The 17,061-nt window shown below is 56.8% G+C and overlaps 2 protein-coding genes across 3 annotated transcripts; both read left to right on the top strand.

Annotated features, from left to right (window-relative positions):
* The first annotated feature begins 75 nt into the window (after nucleotides 1-75).
* Nucleotides 76-3,470, top strand: LOC130155464 (lipocalin-15-like). 2 transcript variants are annotated; one of them, XM_056352777.1, is made up of 7 exons: nucleotides 76-1,010; nucleotides 1,578-1,717; nucleotides 1,949-2,013; nucleotides 2,314-2,427; nucleotides 2,902-3,003; nucleotides 3,118-3,139; nucleotides 3,300-3,470. In XM_056352777.1, exons 1-7 carry the CDS (start codon nucleotides 915-917, stop codon nucleotides 3,301-3,303), a joined length of 543 nt encoding a protein of 180 aa, XP_056208752.1. In that variant the 5' UTR covers nucleotides 76-914; the 3' UTR covers nucleotides 3,304-3,470. The 2 variants fall into 2 exon arrangements, with proteins under 2 accessions (XP_056208752.1, XP_056208751.1); XM_056352776.1 differs by having other exon boundaries at nucleotides 2,311-2,427.
* Nucleotides 3,471-4,662: 1,192 nt separating this feature from the next.
* On the top strand, nucleotides 4,663-8,350 carry LCNL1 (lipocalin like 1). Its single transcript, XM_056352910.1, has 7 exons — nucleotides 4,663-4,900; nucleotides 5,198-5,337; nucleotides 5,926-5,996; nucleotides 6,607-6,717; nucleotides 7,257-7,358; nucleotides 7,623-7,648; nucleotides 8,178-8,350. The coding sequence occupies exons 1-6, from the start codon at nucleotides 4,805-4,807 to the stop codon at nucleotides 7,646-7,648; spliced, it is 546 nt and encodes a 181-aa protein (XP_056208885.1). The 5' UTR covers nucleotides 4,663-4,804; the 3' UTR covers nucleotides 8,178-8,350.
* The last annotated feature ends 8,711 nt before the right edge of the window (nucleotides 8,351-17,061 follow it).

The raw sequence follows: 17,061 nt of genomic DNA, 5'->3' as shown, positions 1-17,061 counted from the left end.
GGGGGAGCCCCAGTGGGGCAATGCGGGGGGAGAAGCATGGCTGGTGGTGGTGGGCTGGGCTGGTGCTGGGGGTCAGGGCTGATCCCAGCTCATGGTGGTGGGGCTGCTGGGGTGGGATGCCACGTGCACTCGCAGCACCACACCACGGTGCTGCCTGGCCACCAAACCTGCCCCATCCAGGGAGAATGGGTCCCCGGGGCTGGCACCCACTGCGGGGTCTGCTGCTGCCTGCCCCTCGGGCACCCTGGGCTACCCCAGTCTCCCTGCCTCAGTTTTGCTGCTGGAGAGCAGGCTGGCAGCATGGGAATGGGGATGGGCAATCACGGGAGGTCTCCAAAGATTTGGGGAAGGATGGACATGAACCAGAGCAACAGCGCTGGATGTGGCTCAGCCCCGGCCACCCGCCTGGTCTCCGTGCCATGACCCTCTCCAGGATCAGGATCTGTGCCTGCTGCCAGCAGCCTGGGAAGCCACAATCCGTTCTGGGGGGCACCGGGCTGTGGCTCAACCCTGGGCTAAAACAGTGGCCCAGCCGTCCTCCTCCTTGAGGCAGGATCCATCCCAGCACTGCCAGTCCCCAGGGCCAGCAGGCAACAGCCAGGTGGGGGGCACTGGGGGCACCCTCATTTCCCTCTCCAGACACAGTGCTGGGCACGGGGCATCACCCAGTCCCCAACGTGCTCTGGGCTGGGTCTCACACAAGGCTTCATTCATCCAGGACTGGGCAGTTAGAGGGTGAAGGGGCCAACACTGTCACCTAACACGGGTACAAGTTATCCCTGCTCTTGTGTAACCTGTTGCATAAAGTGGGGGCGGGCAGGGGGTGCTGCCAGCAGCGGGGGCTATAAAGCCGGGTGCAGGAAGAAGCAGATCCATGCAGCCTCTCCTGCCCGCATCCAGCCCCCCAAGCCAGGATGATGGTGACGCTGCCCAGCCTGGCGCTGGCCCTGCTCTCCCTGCTGCGGGCAGGGGCCGAGGTCCCTGTGCAGTCGAGCTTCAGCGCTGAGAAGGTAACAGCACAAGGTGCCCACCTGGCTGGTCCTGCCTGGACTGGGGGGCCTGGCGGGGGGAGGGTGCCCATGCTGCATCCCCAGGCATGACTGGGCACCCCCAGCGCACCCTTGTCCCGGCACCAAGCTGGTACCAGGGCAGTGCCCAGGAGGACATGGGCAAAATTGGGGTAGTCCTGGCCAGCTCCTGCGTGCTGTGGCCAGAGCTGGTGGTGGCCACACTGCAGGGGCACAAACACCAGGGGCTGTGATGCCCCCAAGCACGCAGCACTTCCCCAGGTAACATGGGCCAGCTGCTGAGCCCACCCTCCTGGCACAGGGCAGCTCAGGGTGTTCTGCGCACAGGGGGGTGGCAGGTCCCTGTGTTAGGCTGGCGAGTCCCCACAGAGGCTGGCAAGTCTCCACAGAGGGTGACAAGTCCTCAACAGATAGTGGCAGCTCACCCACCACAGGCTGGCAGGTCCCCGCAGAGGGTGGCAGGTCCCCACAGAGGGTGGCAGGTCCCCTACCACAGGCTGACAGGTCCCCATGGCTTTCCCCAACCCCACTGGTGATGTCCTGCGGCAGTTTGCAGGGACGTGGCATATCGCAGCTGCCGCTTCCAACTGCTCCGTGTTCCTGAAGATTAAGGACGGGATGAAGTCAGCCACCATCACCATCAGCCTCACACCAGAGGATGACCTGGATATGAAGCTTGTCTGGCCTATGTGAGTGCCCACCCTGCTCACTGCGTCCCGCTTGGGCCAGGGGACTCCCCTCCCCACCAAGACAGCTGGGTGAGGAGCATCCTCCCACAGACCCACTGCCCCACGGCACCTGGTCCTGCCTGGATCCTGGCATGTCGCACAGGCAGGCTGGGCGGCCTCCTGCCCCCACCACCCCTCTGCCTTCCCCTGTGGCATCCAGCCACCTTTGCCATTTCCATTTTCCCTTTCCAGGCTGGACAAATGCCAAAAGTTTGAGCTGCTCTTCCAGCGAAGTGGACAGACAGGGCACTACGTGGGTATGTGTGGGCAGGGGGGACTGGAGCCATGGACACCCTGAAACAGAGGGTGGGCATCACTGGTCCCCCATGCCTGGGAGCAGCAGGAGGTGGGTTTGGCCCCTCTGCCTCCATTGCTTGGCAAGGGGTCGTGCTGCGGGTGGGCACCTGCTCTGCTGGATCGTGCAGCATTCCCCTTCTCATACCCCCTCAGGCAAACTTGGGGCTCGGGTCCGGAGCCATGAGCCCCAGCTGGGGCCGTGGGGGTGCTCTGGCTGTGCGGCATTGCCCAACCAGGCACCGTCTGGGGTCCTTTAGCAGCACAAGAGAAGAAGGACATGCATGTGATGGAGACGGACTACAGCCACTACGCCATTGTGCACCAGCTCCAGCAGAACGGGCAGGAACGGCCCAGAACTGCGCTGCAGCTCTTGAGTGGGTGTCGGGAGCGGGGACGAACACCCTCGGCTCCCTGGGGAGGGATACAGGCACCAGCGGGAGGCAGGGGCTGGGGTCCCCTCTGCTACCTGGGGCCGCCAACATCAGCCCCCAGTGTGCTGGCACCCAGGGAATTCATTCTGGGTTGAATGAAACCTTGCACCAAAAATATCCCTGGTTGACTGTGGTTGGAACCGAAGCCCCCGTGCAGTGTGCCAGTCCAGCTGCAGACCCCCAGACCCACTGGCTGCCCCATACCATCCCTGGGGGGGTGGGTCGCTCATCCAAGGGGCTTGTGCCCCTTTCCTGCCAGCTGTGGGTTGCTGGTTGTCCACCCTGCACCTCCATAGCTTCACCTTTGCCCTTCCCTGGGGTCCCATCGCTGCCCTGTGGGAGCCAGACCCCCAGCATGGGGCTCGCTGCCAGGTCCCCCTGCACTCACCAGCCCCCACTCTGGGTGTCTGGCTGCAGCAAGGGAGCAGGATGTGACTCCCCAGCTCCTACAGAGGTTCAAAGAGCTCATCCCCACCGTGGGCCTGACCAAGGACATGCTGGCTGTCCTGCCCAAGTCGGGTGAGTGCCAGGAGGGCACGGGGCGGCACACACAGCCCCCCTGCACAGGGACGCTGTGCAGGGGCTCACGGCACTGCCCATGGCATTCTCATCCCTCTCTTTGCTTTTCAACAGATCACTGCACCGAGGTCATCAGGTGAGTGTGGCTCAGGGAAGCTGGGTCTCCCTCCCAGCATGGCCTGGGCTGAGCAAGGACTTGCAGCCCCCCAGGAAGCCCCTTGCCTGCCTTGCGGCTCTGCGTCACATCGGCTTTCCTCTGCTATAACTACTCGTCCGTCTGTCCTGCCTCCCTGCAGCTAAAGGGGCCAACACCAGGGCCACGTGTCCTCCAGACCTGGTGGAAATTGCGCTCTGCTCCCTCATTCCATGGTGCCCCTTCCCATCCTCCCTGGCCAGGCTCTGCCAGCCCTGCTGCCCCACACCAGGATCACGCCTCGCCCTCCTAAATAAACAGGTGCAGAAGCTGCCCCAGGTCTCAGTGCTTTTGTTGGTGGGAGCAGGTGTGCTGCAGGGTCCTCGGGCACCCTGAGCCCAGCAGTCCTGGATCCAGCCCTTGCTCTCAGCACCCCGGGGGCACTGGAGGGCTCCTTCGCTGCATTGTTTGCGGCACACAGTGTGGGGAGGATGGGGAAGGTGCAGTGGGGCAGCCGCCAGGGCTGCGGGCAGGGGAGAATCGAGCTGGGATGGAGAGGGGTTTGCACAGCCAGCTGGGTGGGGAGGGTTAAGCAATCGGGCTGCCCAGCCCTGCCTGCACAGGATCTGGCTCCTGGAGCTTGTCCCCAGGACAGCCCGTTCCCAGCTCAGTCTCCCGTGGGGCCACCAGGCAGCAGTGGCACTGCACCGTGGCTGCCCAGGGTAAATGCACGGCAGGACTAGGACCTCCGTGCCTGTCTCCCACCCCCTTTGGTCCCCACGTCTGCCCAAAGCAGGACTATGCTGCCATGAGCTCCAAAGGCGGCATCCATCCCCCGCCACCTCCTGCAGAGTGGAGGCAGCCCCTGCTCCCCCCCAACTACCTCCCTGCCCTGGAGTGGGGCTCCCTCAATGTCCAGCCAGGTGCAGGGCTGTGAGGAGGGAACGTGGACCCTGACATCCTGGGAGCCTGCCAGACCCAGGGCACAGTGGAAGGGGACACATGCCCGCAGTGACACAGACCCCTTCTGCCTGCCCTGCTTCGGGTGCACCCCGCTTTGCAGACCCCGAGTGCCCCAGAGGAGGTGGGTGACCCTGCAGGGCACCGTGCTGTCAGCTCCTGCCAGCAGTGTGTGGGTGTCTGGGTGTAGGCACATTCCCGGCAGCAGCCCTGGGGCAGATCCCAGCCTGGCCGGAGGGGTGGGTGACCAAGCCCCTTCATGCCAGGTCGCTGGGTGACAGTGCTGCCCTGGGGCCCATGCCGGGAAGGACCTCCCTGCTCCTCCCGGCAGCTCTCCTGTCAGCCAGCTGGGAAACAAAAGCTCTCTTTGTTCTTTCACAAGCAACTGAAGAAACAGGGAAAATCCTAAATTTCAGCACTGGTGCAACAGCTCCTGCAAGCCTGATTCTCAGCCCTTTCACGGGGCTTGCAGGCACTTCCCTTCTGCCGCAAGACAGGAGGCTGTTTGCCGGGGGTTGACTTCACCCTTCAAAACCACCACCTTGCCCAAGCCAACACCAGCAGCGTGTTGTGCCGCTCGTGTCCGTGCAGCTCGGCACGCAGCGGCCCCGGGGTGGGCAGAGGGGGCGGGAAGCGTGGCACTATAAAGCCACCAGCCTCGGCACCACTCTCCATCCCGCCGGTGAAGCTGGAGGAGGCTGCCGTGAGATGAGGACCGTGGGGCTGAGCCTGGGGCTGGCGCTGCTCTGCCTGCTGCGTGCCAGGGCTGAGAACCTCGGGGTTGCAGGGCTGGACAAGAGCAAGGTGATCCACAGCATCCCAGGGAAGGGAAGGTGGGAGCGTGGCCTCTGGTGACTAGGGTGGAGACTGGAGAGGTGTTTTGGTCCTGGGGACAGCTGGGGACACCACAGCCACCGCTGGCTCCACTGTCACACCCAGGTGAGGGCAGTCACCCAGGTCCAGCGTAGGTGCCCCAGCAGGGATTTTGGTGCCCAGAGGGGCTGTGGGTGTTCCATGGCTTGAGGGTGTCCTGGCTTGGTCCCCAAGGAGGCGAAAGTCCCTGCCTGCTCCTCCGGACTCACAGCCTGCCCTTGCTGCCAGATTGCAGGGAAATGGCACATCATTGCTCTGGCCTCCGACTCTGAGGGCTACCTCCAAAAGAAGGACAAGCTGAAGATGGCAATGGCCAGCGTCACGGTCCTGGGGGACAGTGACCTGAAGGTCTCCTTTGCAATTCCCACGTAAGTGCCAAACGCTTTTCTCTGTGGGCTTCACTGACCTCCCTGGACCTTCACCAGCAGGTCTCCACCTGGGTGCCTCCACCCAGCACCCACCAAAAATCTGGGCAAGGGCTAAGGCAGGACCACCAGCCCCGTGGTTTAAAACAGGGGCTCGGGAAGGCTGCATCGTGGGGACCCCTTCTTCAGGGCAGTCCAGGCAGGCTCAGGGCAGCACCAGCCAGGAACAGTCCCACCACAGAGGGTGACACACTCTACTGCTCCCAGCAGGGATGCAGCAGCGTGATAAAACACCCTACGATTAAAGCTTCCCCAGCAGGACCAGCCCCATCCCAGAAGCTCAGATCATGAGCAAGGGAATAGCTGTGTGACCCCGTGGGACAATCCTCAGATGCTAGCGCTGTCCCCTGCCAAACCAGGTACCCATTGCTCCAAGGGTGGCATCTCTCCCCACCCTGCCCTGGCTGCACCATCCCATCCCTGAAGAGCAGGTCCCACATTTGGGGTAGCGACCCCAGAGCCAGCATCCCCAGGGGAGGGGAAGGGAGGGGTTGCTTTGCCCCAGCTGGAGCATCCTTCACTGTTTTGCAGCCCGGAGGGATGTAAGAAATCAGAGGCGATCTACAAGCCGACAGGCATCCCGGGTGAATACTACAGCTCTGGTGAGTGGGGGGAGCCTGGTCCCCGGGGTGGGGTGGAGGCACTTCCCGTCATCCCTGTCTGAAGCATCTGCTTGTCCCTGGGATGTGGCCCTCAGGGTGCCTGCCTGCCTCTCCTGAGGTCCTGGGTGGGACATCCCTCTGCAGCCAGCTGCCAGCTGCACCCCAGGGCTGGTCCATGCCAGGGCTGGTGTCCTACCGGAGTGGCAGGCACCCCTGCTCCCTCCCTCTGGGATAAGCCCAAGCTTAAACCCTGGGGAAAAGCAGGTTCATCCTGCAAAGGGGTTGTGGATAGATGTTCCCAAGGGATGAAGCAAGAGTGGTTTCCCACCATCTGACACTGGCTGGGTTACTCTGCTGTCTGCAGTGACCACCCCCAGATCCTCCCATGCTCACCCTCCCATCCCTCTGCTCTGCTGTGAGCTGTGGGCTCCCCCAGGCTTACAGAGGAGCCTTAGCAAGAGGGAAAAACAGGAGGGGGAGACACAGGAGAAAGGCTGGTTGGGTGGCCCTGGCCCCTACCATCCTGATTCACTCTTACAGCCCTTTTGCGGTGTGGTTGTTCTCAGAAGGAGGTAATTAATCTTTTGCTTTCCTCCATGTCCTTTTGCAGAGAGAGGCAATAAAACAGTGCAGGTGCTGCATACCGACGGCAAGACATATGCCGTTATCCTTGCCTTCAGAGTGAAGGATGGGAAGACCTACCGCATGCTGAGGCTCTACAGTGCGTAGCCAGTGGTGTTCTGACGGGGGGTGAACAGCTCGGAGGTGCTGGGGTGCTTCGTAGTGTCCTGAGAGCCAGGAGTCAAAAGGGCTGTGGGAGAGACCCCCTCCTCACTATGCCCCCCTGCCCTGGATGGGGTGCGGGAGCGGGGCTGGGGGTGCTGTGTGTCCCCCATGTGGCAGGGGAGGCTGGGGGTCAGGCTCCTGCACTGTGTTGGGAGTCCATGGCCTTGGGTAAATTGCTTGGTGGAACAGGGTAAAGAGCAGGGATCCTACTGCAAGGGGGGCAGAAATGGTGGGGATGGGAACCGAGAGAGGAGGAGACACTGTGCCAGTGCCGGCACCTCCACTTTGTCTTGTCCCCTGGGAGGCATGTCTCATGTGCCTGGCCACTACCACTCTCCAGGACCTCCGCCACTGCCTTCAGCCTTCTCCCAGGGACTATCATCTACCCTGTCCTCGCCTGGGTGCACTCGCCTGGTGCCCAGGAGATGCAGGGACAGGCCAAAGCCTGGAGCTAACTTGTGTCTTTGCCTTTAGGCAGAACCCGGGAGGTGAGACCCAAAATCACAGCGCTGTTCAAGAAGTTTGCAAGGGAGAAGGGCTTCACCGACAAGATGATCACGATGCTGCCCAGCCAGGGTGAGCACTGCCCAGCACCATGTCGGGCTGGCTCAGTCAATACAGGGAGGCAGGACACGCTGGCAGGGACCAGCTCAGCCCATCACTGCCACCACTTTGTGGTCTGAGCTGGCAGGAGAAAGCTCTGGGAGCAAGAGGTGCTCTGGCTCGGCATGTTGTGGCTTTTGCCTTGTTCAAGTTCATTCCTGAGTTGTCTATTTTGGGTGCTAAATAGAACTAGCCAGACCACAGCCCTGAACTCAACCTTTCTCTTTATTTTCACAGAGGAATGCAGCCTCGACGGAGCGTAGGTGAGTTGCTGCAGCACAGCACAGCGTTTGCAATGTCCCCAGCTGGAAATTGTCCCCCTTGGTGCCCCAGCAAGGGCCACCATGAACTCTTCAAATTACTCTGGGGGCTGAGTTGTTTGAACCTGTGCTGGAGCTCCCACCCAGGTTGGACCATTCTCTTTGGAACTGCTCTGCAGGAAGGACCCTCGGGGTGAACTTGAACTGAAACCGCTGGCTCAGTGGCCAAACGGCTACAGAGCTCATCCAGCCATGGGGGCCGGGACACTGGTTGGGTTGGTGGCTCACCATGCAAAACATTTTTTTGTTTGGTTGATTGTTGTTGGCCCACCCTGCCACATGCTTTCCCACCAGATCAATACACATCCAGTCGTAAGGGTTAGCTAGAAACCCAGTGCTGGAGATCACTCACCCTACAAAGCTGCAGGGAACTGGAAGGGGATGCACTGATCCTGATGGAGAGCCCTGCTTGTCCCTCTCCATCGGTCCCTCACTTCAAATACTCAGCCCACCTCTTCTGGCTGTTTTCCAGGAGGTGTGGACTGGCTGATGGATGCTCCTGCCAAGTGATGCAAGACCTATGCTCTGAAGCTCTATGCTGCTGCTCCACCACCCTTCCGAGCTCAGTGGCCAAGGCTCTGACACATCCCCTGCTCCTCCAGTGCACAATCCCTCCTTTTTGCCAATAAACCAACTCATCCCAGAGCTTGGTGTAGCTGTCTGGGGAGAACCTGGGGTGCTCGGGCATGTAGTCCCTTCTGTTGTCCTCATGGGGTCTGTGGATGGTGAGCAGCCAGGAGTGATCCTGGGCTGAGCTTACCCAAGTGAGGACAGTTTTGGAGCCCAGCAGGATTTTTGCTCCTGGTGCCTCCCATGGGGCAGGACCATGGCCAGGCAGAGGTGAGGCAAAGGGAGCAGTGAGGCTGGAAATCATGTGGGCATGAGGGGCTGGGTGAAGAAAGGTTGTGGGACTTGGCCACAGAGATTGAGGCTGTGGTTTGAAGGGCTGCAGCCACCACCACCATCCAACTCACCTTCCCTCCACTCGTCCTGCAGCAGCTGTAGCCCTCTGCTCCCCTGGGGCCCCGCTTGTCCACCAGCTCAGGCTTGGGCCAAGACCCCACTTTGGGACCTCCCAGGCCCGCAGTGCTGCAGGGCTGGTACAAGGTAGAATGTGAGGGTCTCAATCCCCCCTACCCAAACCTGGAGGGCTGGTGTGGGGCTGCCTGTGGTCACTGCACAGAGAAAACCCCCACTGGAGTCAGACTATCTGGTGGTGGTGGGTGTCTGCCTCCAGAGACTGCCTTCCTTTAAACTTGTATTTCTGAAATCCCACTCTATCCTTCCTTTCTTGCACTATTCAGCTTCTCAAATCCACCCAGGAGAAACCACAACCCACCCAGGGTAACCTGTTGCCACCTCATCCGTGCTCATCTCCAGGGCTCAGGCAGTGCTCACAGACACTGAGGGCTGGCAGGGTACGAAGAATTTTGTGCCTCTCCTGGAAAAGGAATTTCCTCCAAAATTCTTTGTGCTGGCCTTTCCACCTTGCCCATCCCTGGCCAGTCACCTGGGTTTTCGTATCATCCCAGGATCTGCCTTGCTGCTGCATGATGGTAACAGGTACCCCTGGAAGGTATCATCCCAGCAGCTGAGCGCCTCGAGATGTTCCCAGGTTCTCTTTCCTCCTTCCACAGACCAGGAAAATACTTTTGGGAAACTGCCTCTCCTGATCTTGAGGATCACAAGAGCTGGACACATCCCAGTAGCAGCAGGGCAAGGGACCTCACTGGGACTTCCCAGCCTAGCATCATCTCCACCCTCTTTGGAAAGAGCCCAGCATTTCCAGCAGGAATTCTCCCTGGCATTGTGGACTGGAACAGTTCAGCATGTGCTGCGCTCCCAAGAGCCCTGGGCCCACATATGGCTTTGCCTTGAGGCTTGTTTTGGGTATGTGTATTGATGGAGATGAAAACATCCTGCTGCCAGCAATGCTCTTCGCCAAGGGCTTTGTGTGGCGGGGAGTCCCAGTGTCTCCACATCGTGTTCCAGCCAAATATTTCCTTCCTGCCGTGTGCAGGCATCACCCTGCCAGACAGCAGTGAGATCATTTCTCTCTGCTGCCCCGCATTTTCCACTCCTTTTTCCCGTCTGTTTTCTCCCCATGGCCCAGAGCAGGATGTATATATAAAGGCTACAATTTCAGATCTTTCCTGGCTATGAGCCCCTCCCATGCATGGCAGGCAGGGGGTCCCCACCACAGCCCCCCCATGATCCCTGGGTGATCTTCCTCCCTTTTTCTCTCTCAGTCACTCATTTATCCAAGTGAGGATCTTCCTCCCTAGCCTATGGCAGCTTGTGTCCTTTGGTAAAGAGCCTTCCCAGCTGACCAAGGGGTGTCCAACACCCATATCTTGTTGACTCCTCCAGAAACTGTATTTCTGAGGGGTGATCTTCCTGTGCAAAAGTTGGATTCAGTCTCCCCTGTGACATAATTTGTCCATACGTCAACCAGGTCTGCCACTTACTACTGCTTTTTTGAGTATTTGCCCACCCTGCATAGTAAATCCACTTATCTGAAGTTTCTTTACCTCACACAACCTCTTTAAAAGTCAGCATATTTGCTTCTCCTAGTCTTCTGGTGAAAACTAGAGGTAGCAAAGATGAGTCTAAGCAGAGATGACATGCTGCAGCGAAAAGTTTGAGTTTCATACCTGATCCATTTGGACTGGAAATGTCATGTCCTCTGTCTTACTACTCACTTGCACTTCCGTATTGGTAGGATGGACCTTCTCAAGTGCTTGCAAAGGAGATGGTCCAGCCTGGGGACCCACCAAAGCTCCTCCTCAGGCAAGGTGGATGCATAGTTTCTTCGCTTTATCAGCTTATTTTCTTTGAATACTCACCTTGAATTTGACTGGCTCCTGGTCAAACACTTTCTAATGTTAAATTCCTGCTCCTGGGGCCTTTGAAGAAAGGAATACATGGAAGTGCAGCTGTCGTTCCCCAGAGCAGAGGAGCAAGGGGCCAGATTCTGGTGCCTTTGTTGTTTGTCTTACATCATTGCCAGTCAATTTACCAGGAGTCGTTTCACTTATCTTCATGTGGATGCAGCTTCAGCAAGTTTAAGAACATTTCTCTTATTTCTGATCAGCTTCTTTAAATTGATTTAATCACACTGGCTTCCATGTAGGCTTTCCCTTGGTAATGTTGTTTAGTGTTTGCATTTGCTAATATCAGCTTAAGTGCTCAGAGTGAAGCTAAGCTGGTCTTTCCAGACAATCTCTGTGCCATATGTGATACTTAATCCTCTTGACTTTCCATTTTTTCCCCTTTTAAAAATAAAATGCAACTGTATCAGATTGTCTCTGGTTCTAAAGGTTGCACTGGCTGTCACAGGAATGGCGTTTTGATTTCAGCCCAGGTCCAACCTGCTGCTCAGGAACTGTGGGTGGGCTTTTGGCCATCCCAGAAACCTGAGCCCCCAGGTACCCGTCCAACATGTTAGAGCCTCCTGGATGTCCCTTTGCATGTGACAGGTGCCAGCACCACTGTCCCCAGCAGCGGTACAGTCACCACAGCTGGAGTCACTCCAACGACATGTGGTCATCAGGTCTTGTCCGTCTGTCTTGGATGGTGTAGAGTGAGATCATGGGGTTCTCCAAGCATCACTGGATGTGGGACCTAGCAGATGCCAGCCCAGCTGAGCCTTTCCCCACCCTCCAGCCTCAGGGACAGCCCCTCAACGGGATTTGGGTGACAGACATCAGCTCTCAGCAGCACAGGCATAAACAAGTTGAAGTCCCATGGGTCAGGAGTAAGTCACCTCTAAATTGCCAATTACCGCTTGTAGACACCTCTGCACTGGTCTGAGCCCCACAGAGGAATACATACTGGTTTTGCTCCCTGGGTTGGGAAGGGGCAAATATAGCTCCTGTCCCCAGGCATTGCAGTGGCACAACAAGCCCTCTGGAGCCTTTTCAGAAGTTAAACATGCAGAAGTTCAGAAACTTTTAAGGATACAACTGAGACCCATTAAAAGTGAGCAAAAAACAGCTTCACAAGGCACTGGTACCTGAAACGCAACCAGTTCCAGATGTTCCTGCTTCCTCCAGGTGTTGAAAGCTGTTGAAAGCACGTGGCTATTTTCACCCTGGATCATCTCGGGACGTGGTTTTATACCCTAGCTCCACAACTGGCTGACCCCAGGCAGCTGATGGGAAGTGTCTGGTGGCCTTAAGGTGGGAAGCGATGTGGCTGGGGACTTCCCAAGCTGCCAGGTCAGCATGTCCTGAAATGTGTGAAGATGCATCAGTCCCAGCAATGCCCAGTATCAATGACGATGGGCAGGCTTTGGAGACAACAAAGCTTTGGGGACAGGTTGTTATGTTGGAGCTGCCATTCAGAAAGGCCACAGCAGCCCCTGGAATGGGGTGGCACAAACCTCCTGACATTCAGCCAAGGCAAATGCAAAGTCCTATCACTGGGCTGGGCTAATCCCATGCAACTGGGCAGACTGGGTCTGCAGGGAGTTGGCAGCATTGCAAGAAAAGCCCTGCACATCCAATGGGCACCAAGCTGAACATCAGTCAGCAGAGCGCCTTTGCAGCAAAGGCGGGCAGATGCATCCTGGTCTGGGTTAGTGAAGGGCAGCCATCAGCCTGAGGCAGCGCTTGGGAGACCACTTTGGGAGACCTGGGTCCAGTTCAGGGCTCCCCAGTACAAGACAAACTCCTGACAAACACAGAAAGTCCAGTGGAGGACTGGAGCACAGCATGTATGGAAAGAGACTGAGAGGTGGGCTGGCGCAGCCTTCAGAAGAGAAGAAGGAGACATCTGGCTGCTGTCTCCTGCTGCCTCAGGGGAGGATCTGGAGAAGATGTGGCCAGACTCTTCCTGGAGTGCTCAGTCACAGGAGGAAGGGAAATGGGCATGGGCTGCAACATGGCAAATTCCAGCAGGACAAAAGGAGAAAGTTCTTCATCATAAGTGGTCCTGTGCCAGAGCACATCTAGAAACATGACCAAGTACCTCCTCATCCTTGGAGGTACCCACACTGAGGCCAACAAGTCCCTGACCAACCTGATCTACCTTTAAAACTAGCCCTGCTCTGAGCAGGGGCAGGATCAGAGGAGACTTCTGAGGTGCCTTCCAGCCCAGGCTTCCCAGGCCACAGGGCTATGTAAACAGGACTGATAACAAGGAACCCAGCTGAACACCAAACGCTCATAGAAATTATTTATTCTTTATTAACCACCAGTAAACATAATTGTGGCCAATACCAAGGAAGATGCCCCCTCCTAACATGTGGTCTCAGCATGCTTTCAGCCCTCCCTCCCCTGCTCTGGCTGTTCCCTGCGCTGCTGGCTGCTGCCAGACACCCACGGGCAGAGCAGGCAAAGGCTGAGGTGGCTGTGGTAAAACAGAAGGAGGGAAGCTTTAGGCTCCAAAATGCATTTCTGTGTGCTGGAAGTGGGAAGAAGTGCTGAGTTGGAGGGGTGGGGAGAAATGCCGCTTCAGGAAGAGGGGCTCCTGTTTCTGGCCAGCATCTCCATCATTCTCCCCTCCCCAAAGATGTGGATGCTCTCAGGCCCCACCCTGAGCTTTGCAGTTTGGTACATCTAGGGGGAAAACCCGCTTCCAGATTCTCAAATTTCTGAAGGGTAGAAGGTCTCTGAGCAGTGGTTCAGAGAAGCAACACACCTTATGCTTGCTAGAGTCCCTTAACTCACTCTTAAATCTGGATGAGCTCGTCTAGAAGAAACCAGGTTTATCCAGCAAAGCCAGGAGGTGCACTCTTGGGTGCAAAAGTGGGGAAAACAAGCTGGAAAAGGGAAGCACAGCTTCCTGTGCTGAAGAGCCAAACTGATATATTCCTGGACTCGGGATCTTGCTTACAGGTGACTCTGAGCCACTTTGGCTACTCCAGCTCCACCGTGGGACCACCCCTACCAGTGTCTCTGGCTGCTATCGGTGTCTCTAGCTGCTAAGAAGTTTAAAGACAACTTCAGACCTGCCCTCCAGTCCTGGTCCCTGGAGGTTTTGGGCCCTCTTCATTGGGATGCTGCTGGAGCACCCCTCGGGGGGATGTCCACAGCTGGGCACTGAGCACAGGACTCGCCGCACCGTATTCCCTGGCAGTGCACTTCCCTGCTCCCACAGCATCGCAAAGCGCCATGCCTGAGGGACTCTGCAGAGCAATTATGGGCTGTGCTGTACAGAGGATCTTTTCCCAGGTGCTTCTCAGGACTGTATTGAAATCATCCTGATGTCCCAAACTGCTGGTGGTGCCAGACACAGGTGGTGTGAAGAGAGAAAGCCTGTTCTCAAGGTAAGTTGTGCAGGTGCTGGACCACTGGTGTCCCCGACACCTGTGTGGGGTGAGTGCTTGAGGGCAGGACAGCTGTGGGATGGAGGAGGGAAGGAGTCAGCCCCATGTCCAGCTCTGCTCTGTGCCCCTCTCCCACAACCAACAGACGTGGGTGTCCTCGCTGCCCCCCTCATGGCCCGGCAGCCAGATGAGTACCTGGTACACATTTCAAAGTTCACAGCACTGCAGCTCACCTGCCGGTGGCACGGCAGGAGCCCTGCCCCTACTGCAAACACTGCCTGGCTGCAATGTGTCCCTCACTCACCTGTGCCACAGCCTGTTTCCCATCAGTGTTCCCGGTCTGCAGCTCTACAAACACAGGGAGACCGTGGTGCTGGCCTCTGCTCTGCATGGGGCAGTGCCCATCACCTGCTCCTGAGCCTACCTTGAGATCACCTGTCTCATGTTAGATTTGATTGCAAATCAAATGCAATTTAATCAGCAGAAAGGCAAACAGATGCTTCCAATGACTGCCTGATCACCCAGCTGATGACTGTCAGATCAGCAGATGTAATTGCAAACCCCTACAGTTACTGGGAAGTGAAATGAAGATGCTGCTTGCATCCCAGTCGCGCAACACCTTTGATATCCCCTCCTTCCCTGGCTCGTGGGCTGAGGGCATTGCTGGGAGGGGGACAGTCTGCTATGCCTCATCCCTCCTGTGCCCACCTCCTCCCAATGAGGCCACTGGTGCCGGGGAAGCCAAGCTGGTTTTCTGGTAGCCCAGACTGTGGCAGTGCCCTGGGTACGCTAGGTCCTTGGTATGCCCCCAGTTCTGGGAAAGCCACAGGGCATGGCAGGAGAGCTGGGGGGGTGGTGGGGGTGGTCCTCCCCAGGGGTCTTGCATTGTGTTTGTGTGTCACCTTCCAAGTGAACCAGGCATGTGGTTCTCCACCTCTGCTTCATTAAATCAATGCATGGTTTAATGGACACTTGGACACCTACTTATACTTCGAACAGGTTTATTTTAGGTAAAGAGGAAAGTTTTCAGTGGTGACAGATCTAGGAACCAAAACCACTCCTGCTTTTGCCCCATGGTGTGAGTACTTTGGACCCCAAACCTTCTGAGAAGGCACCAATGTGAGACCTTGGTTCCTTGTCAAAACCCTGGTGCATTAGATCTAAGGAGAAGATCTCTGGGTCAAAGTAATTTTTGAAATCAGGTTTAACCTGCTAGATCTTGCAGGCTTTCCCATGCCAAAGTTGCCTACAGCAGCATGCTCAAGCAAAGGACTCTGCTCCCCAATGCTGCAGCCATCTCCCTGCTTAGCTTTGCTTCTCCAGACTGACCACATCGTGCCGTGTCCTCTCCGATGGACTCTCCTCTCTCCAGGCATCCTGGCAGCCCAGCTCAGCATCCTTCTCCTTGAGTGGGCTCCCCGCTGCCCATGCACCACCCAGCAAGGTCTCACTAAGGTACCACAGCATCAGCATTTTCCCACATGGACTGGAAACCTTTCTGCTATCCCCATGGCCAGTTTGGCGTCCTGGGCCATACTTACAGCTCATGACTACCCTGGGCTGACCGCACCACTGGATGTCCAGCCAAGGACCCTGTAGGCAGGCAGACTGATCCATACTCCCAGAGCTTCTGTGCCCACCTAGTTTTCTTTCTTTTTCTTTCCCCTAAAGCCTTGCAAACACCTGGTGCTGGATTTCTCTTCTCCCACCAGACATAGCCCCCGTCACAAAGATGCTTTGTATCCTCATAGCAGGAGAAGCAGCATTCATTCTTCCTGAATTCAGGTACAACCATGCTCCCCTCCCACAGCCCCGCTGACACTCAGCAAACCTCTGAAGACTCTCCTGCCTCCTTCATGCTTCTGTCCCCGTGCACTCATGTTGTCACCAACCACCCTACCTTTGCCACAACTTGTCATTGTCCTCCTGGAAAACTGGGAGTGGGCGATGTCTGACTTCCAGGGCACTGAACCGAGAAGCGCTGCGGGACTGCCTGCCTTCCAAATACGTGGCTGAAGGGCGTATATTAATCTCATAACACTACAAGCAATTTTCACAGTCTACCCACGTTCCTTCATCTTTCAGCGGCAGACCTTGCTTACAGCTTTTCAGGCTCTTTTCTTTCCTTGCAGACTTTCCACTCTTTCCAAATATCCTCCTTGGTGTATATACCTTGCTTGTTTGCTAGGGGAGAAGCCCTGCTCCACCAGCCTCTCCTTTGTGCTTGAAACAGTTTTTAGCTGGGTTTTGCACTGTGTCTTTCACGAAATCCCAGCTCTCCTCTATGTTTGCATGCTCGACTTTCCAAATCTGCCCAGCTGCAGTAACCAGCTCTCCTCACTTGTCCTGATTTTTGCTTGTTCACAGCCACAGCCACCAATCTGCTCCTATTGATCTTCCCATTTACTCAAAATGGCATTGAGTCATGCCTACTCTAGCTGAAGTTATTTTCTCAGATAGCTCTTCTAAAAACAGCCTGTTTTACAGGAACAGGTACAAAAAACTTCATCAGCTCATTTCATACTGTGACCTGGTGAAGAGGCATGTGAGATGTCATATCCAAGGATATCTGGAATGACCGTTACAGACAAGCCTGTGAGTTATACCACCACTGCCCCTCCAAAGAGTAACTCTTCTTGGAAGAATTTCTCTCCTGGGGCTTTGTCCTCACCCCAGTCTGGCTGAGGGATCTGTGACAGGCTCCCGGCCCTGTCTGGGCAGATCTTCCTTTCCCTAGTTCCCAAGGCAATTTAGACCCAGGAAGATATTCTGATGGTGCCTTTCAATGTCTTGTGCTGTGCTACCCTTTGTCCTCACCTCCCATTCTTACCCTCTCCTCCTGCGTCCTCTGCTGCCTCTGCTCTGGTCACACCAGCTGTTTCTCTGACCTCTGGGAACACCTGCTGCCATGGACGGCTCCATGTAGGAATTCGAGTTCCTCCATACTAGCTTTGCATGAGGCCACAACCACTTGTGTTTATTTCATATGGACCATCTGCTCTTCCTGAGCCAGAGGAGACACCAGTATTTTGCTACCCATACTGCTCCCCCCCCCCCCGCCGCCCCCTGCCCCAGCTGCTTCCAT

The sequence above is a fragment of the Falco biarmicus genome, chromosome 9, assembly GCF_023638135.1.
Source record: "Falco biarmicus isolate bFalBia1 chromosome 9, bFalBia1.pri, whole genome shotgun sequence".
Classification (NCBI taxonomy): domain Eukaryota; kingdom Metazoa; phylum Chordata; class Aves; order Falconiformes; family Falconidae; genus Falco; species Falco biarmicus.
Note: the sequence above shows the minus strand (reverse complement) of the source record. Positions and strands in the feature narration are given on the sequence as shown.